General features: G+C 35.3%; 1 protein-coding gene across 8 annotated transcripts in view; it reads right to left on the bottom strand.

Moving 5' to 3' along the window:
* The window catches only part of FRYL (FRY like transcription coactivator), a 152,277-nt gene that overhangs the window by 13,584 nt on the left and 124,619 nt on the right, over positions 1-14,074 (bottom strand). For all 8 annotated transcript variants that reach the window (XM_065737049.1, XM_065737048.1, XM_065737043.1 and 5 more), the window contains 9 exons: positions 13,109-13,306; positions 12,097-12,258; positions 11,741-11,815; positions 11,143-11,319; positions 8,438-8,641; positions 7,428-7,595; positions 3,349-3,602; positions 2,184-2,391; positions 49-198 (listed from right to left, as the gene is read on the bottom strand). In XM_065737049.1, the coding sequence (XP_065593121.1) occupies positions 49-198; positions 2,184-2,391; positions 3,349-3,602; positions 7,428-7,595; positions 8,438-8,641; positions 11,143-11,319; positions 11,741-11,815; positions 12,097-12,258; positions 13,109-13,306 (1,596 nt within the window). The remainder of the gene's footprint in view (positions 1-48; positions 199-2,183; positions 2,392-3,348; positions 3,603-7,427; positions 7,596-8,437; positions 8,642-11,142; positions 11,320-11,740; positions 11,816-12,096; positions 12,259-13,108; positions 13,307-14,074) is intronic.

Here is a 14,074-nt window from a genome sequence, read left to right as displayed (position 1 = left end):
ATGTCTAAGTAAACTGCTGTTTCAGCATTAACTGTAAAAGATTTTTACCGTTTCTGCATCCACAAAGACTGTTGGGCATTCTGAACATAACATCATCACTTCCAGGGAACTTTTAAATTTCTTTCCAATGCGTTGTAGACTTTCTCCAAGAAAGCTGACTGAATCATTTGTTATAGCTACAAACTTTCTTTGAATGGTCTAGAAAGCAAATCAGAAGAAAAAAAAAAAAAGTATTTCAATATCATTCCCCCACTGATGTTTTAGATTAAGAATCTCAGGGCAAATTTCCATTATGACAGCACAGATGTTTTGACATTAAAATACAAAGCAAAACATAAAATACAAAGCATAACTAAAACTAGCTCCAAGAAGGTAAGAAGTAAGTAAAAGAAAACAGCATGCAACTATAAAGATGATACTTCCTTTCATATCTGGGTCTTTAGCATCAGGATATCCAAATGACTGTGCCATACAGATTCCACTCGTTTTCTACTGTTTGTGTTGCAGAAAGTTATATACAGAACTTTATGAGTCAAGATAAGCCTGTATAGTATTACTTGTGTCCAAAAATGCTACCTTCAGGATTTGTCACCTTTGAAAAATCTGTCCTACATACATTATATACGATTACACTGACCACATGCTCTGTGTAATCTGACACTTTGCCATATACTATTTCATAAATTCTATAAAAGTTACATGTACAATAAAACAATATAAAGACAATATTTACAGCTGAAAAACTGAACAGAGTTGGAAGTCACAGTGGAAAGGTCCAGACAAACAAGGTCTCATCTTAATATTTTAACTCTTCTCTGTGTCCAGTAACAACTTCTCAGGAAAGCATCTTTACCCAGCCTTGAGCCCAGGGTAGCTACAGCCTATTCTCCCACAGAATGTGCTGTTCCAGCTTACTGAAGGCCACCATAAAGCCATAAAAGATTTTACCTTTCCTTCTAGTGCCCTCTCTAATGAGCCTAGGATAATATCAATTGCTATCCATGTAACACTCCCTTTTAGCCACTTTCAAAAAATCTTTCTAAAAAAATCTTTCTATTATACAGATAAACAAAAGCTCTGATGTCTTCTAAAGCAAGAAAACAAAAATCTTAAGCAAATAACAGCAATTTTTCATAGCACTTTGGCAAAATGCATATTTCTACTACGAAGTAAAGATGGGCATTGAAGCACGAACAAGTTATTCCATGAATGAGGTAGGGTATGAATTCTTCACAAATAAGTTGCTTCCTGGAACTGACCCTAAACCTATCTATGGGATAAAAGGGCATTGTGGTTGCATGATACTAAAAAAAAACAAAACAAAAACCCCAAGATCCTTCCACTGAGAAGGCTACTAAGGCATACTAAACAGCAGGCAGAATTAGCTTTGGAGGAATAAGAAAGGGTTGCAGTCGGAAGGTCTTGGTTTGTAATACTGTATCTGCTATTAGCTCACTTGGAACATTGCCTGTAATTAAAATGGAATAATTACGTTCCTGCTATCCCATAAGAAGTTGCCAAGAATAATATATGTCTACATGATACTGCCTAGAAAACACAAAAAACACATTCCCTAAACACAGGGAAGAGGGAGCTAGAAAAATTAGGCCACAGGCATATCATATCGGATGCCTCATCTGTGAGGTAAATATAACATCAGAGACATTTGAAACTTCAGCTTTAACATATCTCCTGGTGTTTCAATTAAAAAAAAACCCCACAATTTCTCACAAGACAGATGAAAGATAATTTCATTAGTGTTTTTCATGCTGTGAACCCATCATAATGAAATCCATAGAGATCCCAGGAGGAAAACATTAATTCCGTAATCAGCACTGAGCTTGGGTGATGTTCAGAAAAAAAAAAACCACAAGCTGAACTAAAAGCCTACAAGAAATACTGAATAGCTTTTTTTTCCTCCCCTTCCCACTGAGCAGGAGCTATCTCTCAGAGACAATGAATGCAGATGTCTCATGGAAAAGTAGTGTATGAACATATACCATTCTTTTTGCAACACAGTATTTCGTTTTATTTTGTGTTATGGGGTTCTTTTGGTCTGCTTTTGATTTGCTTTCTAAGGCTTTTTGCTACCACAATCCTACAGCTACACAAGGGAAGGATAATTTTAAAAGCAGGAGGAGCGGATTTCAGACTTAACAGCCATGCACTGGCAATTCACTGACCTGAAACAATCTTGAGAAGACATGAAATGTATAGACAGCACAGGAACCATCTGTATCGGATAGCATTTGATTGACATGGCAACGCCAGGCTTCCTCTTCATCATCATATGCCACTGGTTGGAAAGCTGCCAATATGGCAGAAAGAAATGGTGAAGGAGGTGGGGAGGTTTGTACTTCTGGGAAACCATCCTGTTCTTCTTCATCTTGGCTGTGAATGACAGACAAAAGAAGTTAACCTCTAAGTAATTTTCAGGGAAATATCTTTAATTTTGATAATAAAACTACTAAGAATTAAGGACTGTGTTTTTAAAAATAATTTATTCTTCAACTAACCTTACTATGAACAACAACAAAAAAGCAAAAAACCTCAAAACTTCTTCTACTACTGTATAAAAAAGTTGCTTATAACCTCAAATATCTCCAAGGCTTATTAAACCACGCTGTTTCTGTGCACAGCTACAAACTGTTATCTGTAGGTTACAGACAGTTCTATACAGCACTATAAATAAACATGTATCACTCAGAAACTGACCTTTCTTTCGTGCCCTCTGTAACTGAATTAACATTCAATTCTTCCAATTTTTATTCATCTAAACATACAGCATCTATAACAAATTCTATCTTTCAATAAGAGAAAGGCTCAGCTGGCAGTTTAATAATATCTTAAAACCGTCTTCAGTTATATCAGTGAGATAGATGGGAAGATGGAGATGAGAACACTTTCATTTTTATGAGCAATCAATTTAATAGGCTTTTGTCTGAAGAGCATTCTGCAATCACATTTTCCATTAGGCACCAGACCTCCAATAAAAATATCAAACTATCAATTAATCAATGCTACTAATTACAACCATTTAGTTGTGATTCCTTTAAAAATTCTGATGTTTCTTTTATTCAAGAATTCTCATGTTTTCGTGCACGTTGCTTTCCTTATACGGAAAATACCTGCTTCTCTCACCAGCAAGAAAAATTTTTCTCCTCAGAAGCTGCTGAGAGAAGTACTGAGCTTATTTGCTAAATAGGCATAAACCTTATTTCAGATATGAAAACATCATTTTAAAAGCCTGTACTGCGAGATTAATAAAAGAAACAATGTCATAAGAAAGACTGCATTGGTTCATGTACTGATGTAATTTTTATTAGTTAGAACCAATATTAATCTGACCTAGACAAACCAGAGAAGTCAGCTTCTTCTTCTTCACATCTCTCATCCAGTTCTTTCAAAGCAAGAGTGACATCTTCTTCACAGATAGATTCACAATAGCTCTCTGGAGCTGCAGGCTCTGACAGTTCTGGGGTCTCTTCCAACTCAAGAGGTTCATGACAGACCAGACAGTCTTGTTGTTCTTGTAGTAGATATGACCCAGTGTCTTCACTAGCAGTGCTGACCTGCTCATCCCTTACTGCTGAACTGCCTTCCTGTAAATCAAACATACTTTTATTACTTTTTTTTGGTCAAATCTTATGCAATCTTATCAGCTTTTTACTATTGAAAAGTAACAAACTGATTAAAAAAAAAACAAATGTGCTTACACAGGTTAATTTATACTTGAGACATTCAGCTCTTTGTATTGTTCAGTTTTACTTGAACAGAGACAGGCAGTCCTCTTAACTCTTAAGACATGGTTAAGATAACTATAAGGGTTCAACTCTGAATCTCTGAATGAAGATTTTTGATCACTGACTCATACAAAGAGATGATTATTAATATCAGGTAGGTATTATTAGACTGACCCTTTCTCTCTTCTCCCATTAGCATAATTATATTCATTAAAATCACTATATTGAATTTAGTTAATTTACGATTAACCATTTGAAACCTTTTACTTGATTTTTCTGTGCAATAAAAATAGCATCTTCCTGTTACTGCTTTTTCCTAGAGGCAGTAATTATCACACATCATTAATATTTGTGCCATTATGTGCTGTTTTACCTCTGCTTGCCAGCCCAGGACTAGTCAACAAACTTTTGGGCAGCCTCTAAGCGTGCACATTATTTCACAGCTTTCATCATCCTAAACAAATCCTTCGACAAATAACTAACTATGGACAGACTCCAGAATCAGACAATTCAACTTGAAACAGAACTACATAATTTTCTTTCACAGTGGTCCTAACATTATCTCACCTTGAGTGGTATTTCTACATGTGACACTGCTGCCCTTTAGCACAGCACAGTTAGTGACCTCACTTCTAATGCCTCTTTTGTACAGTCTGAGACTGGAACTTTATAGCATAAAACAGCCATTGTGTCACACCATGCAGCACACAGGAACACCAGGCATTTTTACAAGACCACAACAAACAATTTGGACTGAAGAAGTGGTTCATTTCTGTTACAGATGTTAACATATTACTGATTGTCAGTGAGTAATACACTTCAAGTTTCTCAACTGCACAAAACCTGAGGAAAATTACTGCAAGTAAATAATTCCTCTGTAAATCCACAGTGTAGGTGATTAAAACAGAGAATCATTTTAGTAAGAAAATTTCACACACTTAATCTTGCAAAGCTTATTATTCAAAATTGAAATGCTCTTGTAAGCTAAACCAAAAATTCCTAACTGGAATGTGAAATGTTCTGTCCTTTTTGCAGAGATAAAATTATTACTGGGAATTCATCAAAGACATTTAAATAAATTATTTACTTAACTCTTTAGCATCCCTATAATGAGAAACAAGGAACTCAACAGCATCTAACCAGCAAATACATGCTTTCCCACTCTAAGAGGCCTAATGCCATCTCTGTTTTAGCCAAACTAGACTGATACCTAATGCTTGTTGAGAGGTAAATTTGAATGTTTTAACTGTGTCTGAAGAAAATGTATATGTTTGACTGAATCCCATATTCTAACAAGCATAAAATAAGCTTGGATCACATCACATTTACAAATTACATTTATATGAGTTTGCCGAGTATATTTTTCCCTTATGCACAGCGCCAGTTTTGCCATCAATCTGTATGTACAGCTGAGTCCCTTCCCAGAAAGAGCTTCACACAGAAACCAGTCAGTTATTATGGTCTAAACTTCTTCATCAAATACTATCAGCCATATAAAGCCCAAGAACAAACTCAAAATACCACATGAGGTTTATATTTTTTCAAGTGGAATCTAGCACCTTTAAAATGTGAGATGTAAAATCTAAAAAAATGCAATTATTTTAATTGAAACATCAAGAAAATAATTGGCTTAAGAGTTCACTGTGAAGATCTACAAATAAAGAGTACTGGCAAAAAAACCTATTCTAAATCCATGCAATGCTGTACATGAAACACAATGCTGCCACAATCAGTTTTAACACTAATTTTTCAGTAAATATAAATAGGGACTATATTAACTAACTACGCACTCTGAAGTAAATACATAGTGCTACTTTTACAGGGCAAAGTGCAATAAAGTCTTAAGTTACAAACCTATATCTTGATTGATATATACAGATATCTGCACCACTGAGGGCATGCATGTATCTCTATTTATTTATGAAATACATTGACTTTTAACTTCATTGGCGATGCATACTTTAAATTAACAGATGAAGAAAAATCTCATTCACTCATCAGCTATTGTTTCTGATAAAGCACTCTTTGCTGTATGGTAGTTAGTCATGAAATCATTTTATAGCCCAACTTAAATGCATTCATTACTCTTAATGTTTTCAATATTTTTACTAAAACTCTGCAACTTATTTCCATGATTATATTCATGTGAATTATAAGTGTAATGATCTCATAAAGGGAGTTGTAGAAGAACAAGTCCAAGTCTTAGAGAGGAATAAGAAAATGCAAAAATGAACTACAGCTTAGAATGTACCATGGGCAAATAACAAAGAGAAGTTCTATTACTGTGAACGTTATTCTAAAAAAATCCAGCTTTTATCTCACTTCTCCACTTTGTAAAGGAATTATTTCAAATCTTAACATAAAACATATCTGTCTATGTCAGAAGAAAAGTCATCCAGATTAAGAGTTCTTCATCACTCAAAACTCCACTAGAACAAAACTGCAGTGGCTGATAAACAGATAAACACTAACAGGATAATATAGCCTAACTGGCAACATGAGTGCAGGCACTCTAAAGATTTGAGACAATTATCACAATTTATCAACTACAGTGTAAGGAAATGTGTTCAAAAATAAATAAAACAAAGGAAAATGTCTTGTTAATTGCAATGGCAAATAGAAAAAAAAGGGGGGGAAAGCTGCTTTACGGATGTCAGTGTTACACATTTAGAAGGTTTTAGAAGGGTATTACCACAGGACTGCAGTCACTCACATTTCCCCTCTGTTACATTCTAAATATGTCTTCTGTTGTTTCAGTTACTTTAACCTAAGTAGTGGTTCACTTTCTAAAAAGAGTGATTTTCTAGAGTATACCACATAGCCTTTGTTCAGAAACTCCTGAAATTATGTCTGAACCAAGTTAGCTGAAGACTCCTTAAATGCGATCTGTCCACTGCTCATTTAAAGATATGAGGGATGGCTTAATTTTCTGAAAAACTTCTCTTCAAGTCAAACAAAAATAAGATTGTCGGTCTCATCGCTGATTTTAACTGATGTGGTACAGTGTCTACCTAAAAGAAGCCACTTCAAATTCAAGAAAATAGACCCACGCAGAGTTTTTATCTATAACTGCTAAATATCATAGGAATTGTAGCAGAGGAGTTTTATTTTATGAGCTTTGCTATTTTAAATTATTCAAAAGATTTTAAAAACAAAAAAAACTGAAGTACTCACAGATTTGCAGGCAGCCATTAGCTTGAAATCTGTCTCACTCCACAAAGGCCTTTCCAAAAAAGTACACCACTAGCATCTGTGGTCCTCTTTAAAGGATTATTTAATTGAACCAACTGCTAACACAGCTGGCCTGAGGTTTTATTCCCCCATAGCACCAATCACATTAACCCAAAGAAAGCAAACAAAGGAAATAAAGTATTTGAAAGAAAATTTTGCTCAAGAAGGATTTCATCCATATCAAGGAAAAGCATCTTAAATATTTTCATTTGGCACCATGAAATGCTCATTATCAGCCCTTCCAGAATATTTTTAACCTGTGGTAAGATCCCTAAGTCCATCACATGTACTTTTCATTCTGAGGGAGCCTTTTATAAGAACATTCCAACAGGTTAGAAATATTAAAAGCAAATCAAACAACCAGTGTAACAGATGAAATAAGAAAGCAAAAGTTGCTACTGAACACTAGAAGGAGCCCAGATCAGCCATGCACCAGCCCCCATTTCTCCCCACCTCAGGCAGCTGGTTGCTAGAGTTATCTAGAGACGCCTCCAAACTTGGGGTCTCAGTTCTGATTTGAAGCACCTCTTCTGTTCCCACACTGCTAGTGGAATCTTGAGATTGAAGTGATAAGCCAGCATGATCTGATATTGTTTCATCTATGGCAGAATCACTGTTTAACTGAGAGAGACAAGAAAAATGTGAAGAAAGGAAAAAAACCCATTAATTTTAAAATAATATGTTTCAGAGTGGTTAGGTGTTTCAATTTTTCACAAGCTCTACCCAAAAAAGAAAACATTTCAAACATCATACACATTTCTGCAACATTTAACTTCAAAGGGAAGTTTAAAGTTATCCTTGGGATACTGAAAATAATTTCCTTTCTTCCTCTGAAAGGTTTTTGGTACGGGGAAAAATGCTACACAAAGCACTGATCAGTAGGTCTCTTATGGGAAACGTTAATACGAACTTTGCCTCAAGTCTGAAAAGAGGAATGCTATCTGTGCTGCTCCCGTTTCCCCCCAGATCACTTTTTTCTTAATTAATTAATGTAATTTAGAAACGCTTCTGAATCGCCTATGATTGATTTTACACAAGCTTCAAAATGCATAATCACATTAGTAATTTCAATAGTTAAACACAACTGAGGCTCCTCTGGGATCACTTAACTGCTCTTGTTTTCATTTAATATTTGGGATTTCTTTGACACTAAGAGTCCCACAAACACTTCGCAAATAACGTATGTGATTTTACACTTATATCTGAACAATAATTAAGTATAAAGGCATTTAAAACAGGATTGTTGTATAAGAACTATAAATCTGTTTTGTACTGCTAGCAAAGTAACTCCCTTCATGGAAGTTACTGTGACAGAGTAGTGCAGACAGTTCAGTTTTATTCAAGGCATCTGCTCCTCTGGATGAGAAGCACGAGCCATGCTTAGCAATTAAGAATGCAGGTAAAAGCTTAAGTTCTCAGATTGTTTTCACAAAACAAACAAACAAACAAACAAAAAAACTAACCATCTGTGAGCGAGACAGTATCTGACTTGCAGTCAGAGCTGCTTCTTCTTCTGAAGACTCATCGGTATCTTCCTGGTTGGTGAGGTTCAAGCTGGGCGTGCTACCAGAGTACTGACATTCTTGAAGAGATGGTGTGTCTCCTTTGTCAATACTGTCAAGAGAGCGCCTACGAACACCCCAGTTAAAGTTGTCCATGCTTTCACCCTGTAAAAAAAAAAGTTTGCACACATACATGTATGAATGTCAACATATTAAAACTAATACACAAATGTAACATAGACAACACAAGTACAATGCATTATGAACAGAGTTTCAATCAGCCCTTTAATTATATTAGAAGTATAAACACCTTGCTAAAAGATGTTTGAGGAGAAATTAAAATATATGGCACAGGAAGCAGAATTCTTTTGATGATCTTCTTGAGAAGTAACTCAATCTATTATCTATATCGGTATCCATTTTACGTATCTGACTAGAAAGTACAAACACACCACAGACAACAACAGATGAAGAAGCCAGGGCACCAGGCTGCAACTTACCTGCAGCTCCTGGTTAGCAAAAAGGAAAACACATATAATTAGAAAGAACGAGGACGAACACTTAAAGATACTCTAGAACCAGGGAAAAATGTTTTATTACATAAGATTTGCAAACAGTAAAAGACTGATTCAAGCTCTGAAAAAAAGCTTTAGTCAAAAAGCTAGTACTTAAAATAATTTATCTTTCTAATGGGAGACTGATTAAAAATAAACTGATGACAAAACACCAAAACCAGCATGCTTATGATACATTTCATCTGGCGTAACATGTAAAGCAACAAACATCAGATGAAGTCTTTTAACTAACACGCATGAGTCTGAAGCGACCACATTCAAGTGACAAAGCATCATCAATATTAGTTATAGCTGCAGAAAAATGGATGTCTTCATTAACTATTTTACCAGTTAAAGTGCCCTAAATATCAACAGCCAGATACTTCCTGTTTTCATATTTATAAGCTGGGTTATACTTAGATCGTAAACGCCCCAACTACTAAATTAAATCCAGATCTTAAAACACTGTATTTTTAAAAAAATTCATAAGTACAATCATCTTTGATTTTCTCAAGCATTTTGTCAACCCTTAACAATAACAGTAACATGGAAAAACCTGAGCAGTTCACTTTGCCAGCCTATAGCCAGTTATTAAAATACCATATCCAGCCCCAAGTGTGCAAGTATGGAGTTCCAAAACTGCTCTATCAGGCATCTTTTGTCATGACAAGAGATCAATAAACTATGAATATCCACAGTAAAGCGAGCATTTGCTAGCCACTTTCTCTCTTACTGATCTGTTTTGCTCCACAAAACGTACAAAAAAAAATTATATCAAGGCAAAACAATCTCAACAACAATAAAGTACTACTTCTGCGGGGAAAAGCACTTAAGTTTCATGAGCAAAGAATATAATCCTGTTTTTCCAGTAAAAAACTGGGCATCTCTTGTATCAAGTGCATAACTTATATGCAAGCTTATATGCTTCTTTTTTTTAATTATAGCACTAGATGTTGCTTATAGGTGTGTAATGAGAAAGTTAAAGGTTATCAGTTTGGTAAAGTTTTCAGTTTTGGCATCCTGCCTGTGTAAAGCCTCATCTACTACTGAGCCTTAATTACTTTAAACTATTTAATTAGCATTCAATATACAAAACTGCATTTCTATCGAGTGTGGTCACATGTATGCAATACATCACAACGAGTCTACACATCCCCTAGAAGATGCAAATAGTGGCTTGAAGTGAAGCAATCAGTAAGTTTAAGAAAGTGTGATAAAACTTAAGTATAATGGGAAAACCCCAAGATTTTTTGAAAAGGGCTGGATAAAAGCACGAGAAAGAGAACAATTTCAGGATTTATACAGACTGATATCTTGGTAGCCTGTTGACTCCTGACCTGCAAGAGTCATCAGTACTAATTCACTACTTTGTACAGACAGTAATAAAAGTACTGGAAGGAACTACAAAGCACTCTGTTCCTTCTCTACTTCTCCCCAGTCCTTCAGCCATACTTTTAGATTTCATCAAGTTCTGGTCTCAAGCCTCTTACTCATCCCCAAATAAATAACAATTGTTAAAGGGATTGTTACTATTTTGAAAAATTCAATTTTGTTTTACCTCTCCTCTCTCTTTTTTGACAGGGAGAATTAGAAGAAACATAATTGCAATAAACCAGATATAATGTGAATGTTGTAATGCAAGCAATTATGATGTCTGAAGTAACCATATATAATTAGTAGATTGTACGGTTTGCAACTTTGAAAGTTGATCTTTGTCTTTGCAAAATGCAGAAACGTATCGGGAAGAAAGATTATATTTTCTTAGTATACTGCTTCACAGGTTGCTACTGCATAGTAAGTTTTCTATTGCATTATAACCAGGTGTTCATCTTGTAATGGGCTTATACTCTCACATTACCTCTCACTTGCAGATTAAGTCACTTCACCTCTCCCTTGACAAAGAATCCCTTCCCTCACAATTTGCAACAACATAATACTGCAAGGTTTAAGATACAAATTTCTTTATCGTGCAAGTTAAGCTCAAACACATTATAAATTCTTCCCAATGGGATTAGGTAAAAGAGCTGCCAATTCCTTAGACTTGCACCAACATAGCTGAATTTTTAGAACATTCTCAAAAGGAAACATACAGAAGAAATCCCAAGGTCTCACCTCTGCATCCTCCAATTCAACATCTAAAAAGTCAAAGTCTTTAAAAACTCCAAACTGTTGTTCACTGGTATTGTCTTCTACAGCAACTTCCTCCTCTTGAATCACTTCTTCTGTTGTTGAAATTAGACTGGTTTGTTGATCTCCAACTTCCAAGTCTTCGTTAGAGGAAAACACAACCTGAAGAGATGGGTAAAAGTAGAAAGAAAACCTTTCAACTTCTGCAACACTAGAAGTGATCCATCTTGCTTCGAACAGTTTAATAGCAATAGCAGTACTGAGTGTGGCAGTGTAATCATAACAGTGGCACATGCAACATGCAATTTGTTTCAAGACTAGTTGGACCTCTGACTACATCTTTAAATGAGAGAGATTATTCTTTTGTTACTGTGAAAGCTGTGGAAGTCTGGACCTCTTGAAGAACAACAGTAATTGTTTATGATTCCATTTCTTTCCGTTTTTTATATTTAAAATGTCTACTGGATTTTTTAATTACCGAATAAAAAACCAGTTTCTAAATAATTTCATCAGTACCTGAAAACCCAATAGCATTCTCATTTCTGGAATTTTAAAAGCAAAATAAAACACCACCACTACTTACTGAAGGATTCTTTGGGAGCCCAGATTCTGGACCACACAGAGAAAGCACATTCATCAGCTTCTCCCTGGTTCTCCTCTGAAAAAGTATACCAGATAATAATAAATCACACAGCAAGGCATCTACCAGAAGTCCAAGTAAAAACGTACACCTGCCTTTTTAACTAGTCATTTTACATGCTGATATCTTCTAGAAAGAGAACCTTATTCTCTTAACTTGTATTGGCCTTCACCTTATATTAGTTAATTGTTTTGCCAAAACATAATGCAATTTCAAATTATATTTCAACAAATATTTTTATTACACATTCGTAAACACTGTCTATGCTGCATGTGTAACATGCTTGAGACACAATGTACCTGAGAGAGCTGTGGTCTCTTCCAGCTGACAGGAACTAATGCGTTTGAATTGGAGCCCGATGAAGTTGAAGAGGTGCTCCGGGTGACAGCAATGACTTTGGGCTTCCCATTTCTACCAGCAGCACTGTGTTGATCACCGTATTTATTCCCAATAATTGGTGTCTATCAAAGACAACATGTGCTTTCTTAAAATTCAAATCTGTATTAATAGAGACTACACATTTGGTTTTAGAAATTATTCTTATGTTATAGACAGCCTTTTTCTTTGTGGCTGTTTTTATTTTAGAATTCTATGAAGCAGCCATACAACAACGGCATACTGGGAAATAAAAAGTGGAATATTTGTACCTTGACTATCAGATTGTCACTCTACTCATTTGTTTTGTTTTGTTTCTTTTTGAAAAATGCAAATCCTATGCTGACGGTCCAGTTATATTTTTAAATGCATTTCAAAAATAACTTGTGAAATTCTTCTATAGATAGCTTCACCATGATTAACTAATAATTTCCACAGTTCAGAAACTTCTCTAGAATACACACACTTTTGGAAATCAAGGATTATATCCAGCCCTTCCAAAAAGAAATGCTACTCAGATAATTCTGTAGGAATTTCCCAGTGTCTTGGCTTATTTGCATGCAACTTAAATAATGCTCCTATGTCATGTGTATCTCCAATCATTATTTAGGAACAGTTTCAACCATGATCCCTTGATCCCTTTTTTTTTTTTTTTAATTCCTTCTAAAGTTGTCCACAGATTCTGCATCCCTATATATATTGCAGTCACTTGGCTCCCATCTCCAGACATACAAATCATCTGTATTAATACATCATTTTGAGCTTTAATAAATCTTTCCAGTATGACTTTAGTTACACCTCATATGTGTATAAAACTTCAACTCGCATTCTTAAAAATGACATTTGTTGTATGACATCAATGCGAAAGGCTAACATAAAACAAAGCCATGTTTGGAACAGAAAGACACTGCACTGTAGTTTAAACAGAATGATTACCTCTGATATATCAAAATGAAAATCCAAGGTCTTGCCAGGCAGTTCCTTGGAAACATTATTAAAAATTTTTGTGAAGGAGATTTCAGGAGAACCTATGTCACCTCCATAAGACTTTGGAATATCGCTAGGTACAACGAGGCTTGCTGATCGAGACACCACCAGTTTCAAAATATTGAGGGCTTCCTTCCAATATGGACTCTAAAAAGAAAATAAATCAGTCACCCAACAATCACTTTGGATAATAAAGCAAACTTTAATGTACAGCAGGATTTTCCTTTGGCTCATTTCAAGATTCCCAAAGCCAATAGCTCTGATGTAGAGGTGACTGCAAGGCATTAGCACTAGCAGCAGCTTTGGACCTGGAAATGCTGGTAAGGCAGCAACGAAGCATCAGGTCATTCCATGGCTGTTACAACAAGCCAGGCAGGCTTACTAGTGCCAGATCATAGTGCACATTGGACTGCTTCACGCTCCTTGCTCTCACTATTTACGCAGTTTGTTTATGTGTTTGTCTTCTTTTTCTTTTCCTTTTTTTTTTAACCATTATCTGGAGTATTTGTCCTTCATGTTCAAGAAAACAAAATTCAATAGCATTTAAAAGCAAAATAATTTCTACCCCCTGGCATCTTTAATTCTTTTATGCTTAAGGGAAGAATAAACTGAATTTAAAACAGATGAACATATTGCATGCTTTGTATTTCCTCAAGCATTTGAAAGATGTAAAAAAAAAATTACAACATTTTTTATCTTGCATCAAACTGATGGAGCACTTAAAAAAAAAAAAAGACCAAGGACAAATGTATGAGAACATAAGAGGCTGAGCCTGAGCTAAGTGCTCTCTCTTTAAAAAGATGATTAAGGTGATGTAAATAACTCAGCAGTTCCATCTGCAGAGATTGCAGAGCGGATAAAAGAACAGATATACACCAAAAGCAGCACCTCTGGAGGGTTAAGATTTATGCTCCT

This window comes from Cyrtonyx montezumae, unplaced genomic scaffold, assembly GCF_038088225.1.
Source record: "Cyrtonyx montezumae isolate F1298 unplaced genomic scaffold, pur_monq_1.0 scaffold_2, whole genome shotgun sequence".
In the NCBI taxonomy this organism is placed as follows: domain Eukaryota; kingdom Metazoa; phylum Chordata; class Aves; order Galliformes; family Odontophoridae; genus Cyrtonyx; species Cyrtonyx montezumae.
Note: the sequence above shows the minus strand (reverse complement) of the source record. Positions and strands in the feature narration are given on the sequence as shown.